We start from the raw sequence: 4,312 nt of genomic DNA on the forward strand, positions 1-4,312 counted from the left end.
AGAAAAGCAAGTAACACAGTAGTTGTACAAAAGGACAGAAATTCATTTCTGAACTTTTGGGCAATGCCCCTGATGTCAACAAAGAGAGACCACAGCGGGAACTGGCAGGCTAAGGCGCCCCTTCACTAACTCCTCTGGGATTCTGTGGGGCATGGCTGGGGACAGGGATGGATTCATACCAGAGAAGGAAGGAATCGCAGGCCCCGCCAGCAGTCAATGTGAGGACCTTGAGTGAGACCTGACGGGCTCCAAACCACAGAAGAGAATCTCGCCTCCTTTCCCCTCAGCCCATCTTACCTGCAGCAGCCATGTCTGGGAGGCTCCAGGCAGAAGAGTCCAGATGAGACGTGCCTGCACTTCACACCAGCAGTCTCAGGGAGTTGATGTCTTTGATGTGAGGCCTTGGCCGCAGGTCAGCAGACGGGAGGTAGCCCAGCACCTACAGGGAGTCAAGAGAAGACACTGAGAGAGGACTGAGAGCAGCATCCACCACAGAAGAGAGGGCCCCAAAGAGCCCTCACTGTCAGTCTCGGGGGACCCAGGCATGGCTGTGAGGCTCAGGGCCCCAGATACTTCCGGCTGGGGGCGCCGACAGAAATGAGAGCCAAGCTGTGACGCCTGCTGACTCAGCTCAGCAGAGGGAAATGTCCCAGGACCCGCCAAGAGTCAATGGAAGGCCCTCGTGCCAGGCCTGCGGGAAGCTCCCCCGGAACCACCCCCCACCTGCCGTCCCGCCCTGCCCCGCCCCGGCCCCAGCGCGCCCCGCCCCGGCCCCAGCGCGCCCGTGCTGTCCTCCTGGAGCCCAGATGCGCAGGACCGGATGTGACTTCCTCGTAACCGCGCTGTGGGGCCGCGCCATTTTTGAGAGCTGCCGTCCAGGGAGGGTGAGCCACAGGAGGAGTGCCACATCTCGTCAGGTGTCAACGTGTGAGGTGACCCCAGTTAGAAGTGCGGGGACACGCCCCCGACACCCCCAATCCCCATTCCCTCCGAAAAGAGGCGGCCACACAGGCCCCGCCCACCCCGCCCCTGCTCTCGGCCCCAGAGGCTCAGGCCTGGCTGTTAGGCCCAAAGTCCATCCGCTTCCCCCGCGGGGTCTCGGGCAAGGAAGGCCTCGCTCTGAGGCTGGTGGACCCTGGCTCAGCTCAGTACAGGGAGCGCCCCAGGCCCTGTGGAGTGAAGGACGGGACCCTCGTGGGGACCGCAGGGCTCCACACCCCAGAATGGCGGCCACGCGGACCCCGCCCCTGACGTCGGCCTGGGAGCCTCCGGGCAGGTCTAAAGACCGAGGGGCTCCCTCAGTGCGAACGCGGACGGACGGACAGACGCGGGAGGCCCAGGGAGGAGGGGGCCTTGTCCTGAGGGGCTGGCCGCAGGTCAGCAGAGGGAGGATTTCCAGGGCACGGGAGGAGTCAGGGCGAGGACCGTCCTCCCCGTCGCAAGGGCACCTCAGAGCCCCTCCCCTGTTGTCAGCCGCTTCCTTCTGGCCACACACGGAGGAGGGAGGGCTGCTGTCTGAGAGGGGAGGTGCAGGCCAGCAGAAGGCGCGTCCCTAAGCACTCCCAAGAGTCAGCCCAAGCCCTTGAGTGAGGGCCAGTGGGGCCGCCAGCCACAGGGCCTCGACCTGTCTGCCGCACGCTGCAGGCCTGGTAAAACTCTGCCACGTGCGGCCGCGTGGTCACCCTCACCGCCTCCGAATGAGACTCAAGGAGGTGCCGGCACTGGTGCGAGCAGATGGCCCTCGGGGCAAGAGAGGAGCTCCAGGCTGCACCGGCCGTCCAGGGAGGACCCCGAGTGAGGACTGAGGGAGTCACCCACCCCGAAGAGAAGGGACAAGAGAGAATGTGGCCCGTCCCCTCCTGTCAACCCTTAGACTCCCAAGAAAGGACTGTCAGGCTGAGACTGCCCGTACTTTCCTCTGCCAGTTTCGAGGGAGGTTAGAGCCTTGTTCTGAAGGGGCAGCCACCAGGCAGCAGAAGGGAGGGTCCCAGGACCCTTCGGTGGTGGGCTGAACGCTCCCGCCTTTCCTCCTCCTGGGTTTGGTGGTAGATGGTGGTGTCAACTTCAGAGCAGCAGAGGGGAGGGGGTGGGGGGGTGGGGGAGTCTTGCCAACAACCATCATCCGGACTCTGAATGGGAACCGTGGGGACCTACCTCCCCTGCTAGCCCCCACTGTCACCCCCGTACCGCCCAGGCAGGGCTGGCTGGCTGTGCCCCAAGGCTCACTCTACCGTCCTCCACAGGGGTCTCACGGGACAGGCTGAGCAGGAGAACAGGAGCCCTGTGGGTCCTCGAGCAGTGCCCTCCAGGACCCTGCAGAGGTGGCCTTGGTTAAAGCCAGGGAGGAATCTCCCCGCTGAAGGTGCTCACAGCATCTCCTTGTCCCTCCCCCAGGTGCCCTCGTTGCCTGCCTTCCTGCCCACGCTCCCGCCTGCTGGCCCTGACCTGTGTCATCATGCCTCGGGGCCAGAAGAGCAAGCGCCGTGCCCGCGAGAAACGCCACCAGGCCCGGGGGGAGACTCAGAGTCTCAAGGGTGCCCAGGCCACTGAGGAGGCAGCGGAAGAGATACAAGAGTCGCCCCCCTCCCCCGCTTCTGTTTCTTGGGGTACTCCCCCGAGCTCCCCTGTTGCTGGCACTCACCAGGAGCCTCAGGGAGCCCCAGCCACGAGCTCTCGTGATGCAGAGGTTTCATGCCCAGGATCTGAAGCGGGTGCCCAGAGCCAAGATGAGAGAAGTGCAGGTACCTCCCAGGCAGCACCTTCCATTCGCAGCAGTCGCAGAGATCCTCTGACCAGGAAGTCCAGAATATTCGTGCGGTTCCTGCTAGAGAAGTACAAGACGAAGGAGCCCATCCTGCAGGCAGCACTGCTGAAGACTCTCAGCAGGAAGTACAGGAATCACTTCCCTGAGATCCTCAGGAGAGCCTCTGTGATCATAGAGGTGGTCTTTGGCCTCGAGCTGAAGGAAGTCGACCCCAGCAATCACTCCTACGCCCTCATCAGCAAGATGGCCCTCCCCAGCGAGGGAAGTCCGAGTGATGAGTCGGGGCTGCCCAAGTCCGGTCTCCTGATGGTTCTCCTGGGCATGATCTTCATGAAGGGCAACCGTGCCACCGAGGAGGAGTTCTGGGAATTCCTCAATGCGTTGGGTTTCTATGCTGGGAGGAGGCACTTGATCTTTGGGGAGCCCACGAGGTTCATCCGCAAAGATTTCTTGCAGCAGAAGTACCTGGCCTACTGCCAGGTGCCCAGCAGCGATCCTCCGCGCTATGAGTTCCTGTGGGGCCCGAGAGCCCACCATGAAACCAGCAAGATGAAAGTGCTGGAGTTTGTGGCCAAGATCATTGGTACCATCCCCAGTGCCTTACCAGGTCTCTATGAGGCGGCTCTGAAAGATGAGGAAGAGAGAGCAAGATTGAGAATCGCGGCCAGGGCTGCAGCTGCTGCTGCGGGCAGAGGCCCTTTCATAGCCAAGATCCACAGCTGCCCCAGATGTAGGGGGGGAGGCCGTGGACACTTTGCTTACTTTGTTTTGGCAGGGAGCAGTCAGGCTCCTAAATAGTGCAGAGTAGTAGGGGTGGAGGGAACAAAGTATAGATCTTATTTATCTTCCTGTTTTAAACTAGTAACTTCTATATATTATTGATTTAGGTTTTTTCAAATGTTTTTTTCTTCTAATAGTGTGTTTTCTTAAGAATAGGAATTCCTGAATGACATTCCTTGCATATTTATTGCTGTTTAAAGAGTTCTAAAGTTACAGTTTTGATATATGTAAAAGAAATTCACGAACCATCTATATTTTCTGTATGATCCAGAAGTAGAAAACATGGCACTGCAATAGAGATTTTCATGGAAATGTGAAAGGCGACCACAGAAAATATTTAGGAACAAAAAATGGAGAAAACAGAGTAAAAGCCATTTAACTCGTGGTTTGCCTTACTTCGTTTAAACTTTCTTTTGGTAGAAATAAAAGATACTTTGATTTAGCTCATTTGTGAGTATTTGTTTCTTTTGCCCTAGTGCACTGCATATTCTCTGCTACCTACTGGATTAAAAATAAACTCTGATGGGAGGGTGGTATTTTGGGGGTTCATAATAATCATATCATAACTGCCATTCATCAAAAACCCAATATTGCTTAATGAGTATGCCACTGCTTTACATGTAGTACAGAACATTCCAACATTCACGCAGGATAGGATTTAGCAGACTCCCTTTACGGGTGAATAACTTGCAGGTGTCTCAAGTTCACAAGACTGATTAAGTGACCTTGCTGGGTCTAGTCCCCTGGTCTGGAATAGTCTAGAGCCTA

At 57.8% G+C, this 4,312-nt stretch overlaps 1 protein-coding gene across 1 annotated transcript; it reads left to right on the forward strand.

Annotated features, from left to right (window-relative positions):
- Window positions 1-2,437: 2,437 nt before the first annotated feature.
- On the forward strand, window positions 2,438-3,562 carry LOC101279968 (melanoma-associated antigen B4-like). The gene has a single exon (XM_004286686.4). It carries the CDS (start codon window positions 2,456-2,458, stop codon window positions 3,560-3,562), a length of 1,107 nt encoding a protein of 368 aa, XP_004286734.3. The 5' UTR covers window positions 2,438-2,455.
- Window positions 3,563-4,312: the final 750 nt, after the last annotated feature.

Source organism: Orcinus orca, chromosome X (genome assembly GCF_937001465.1).
Source record: "Orcinus orca chromosome X, mOrcOrc1.1, whole genome shotgun sequence".
NCBI lineage: Eukaryota > Metazoa > Chordata > Mammalia > Artiodactyla > Delphinidae > Orcinus > Orcinus orca.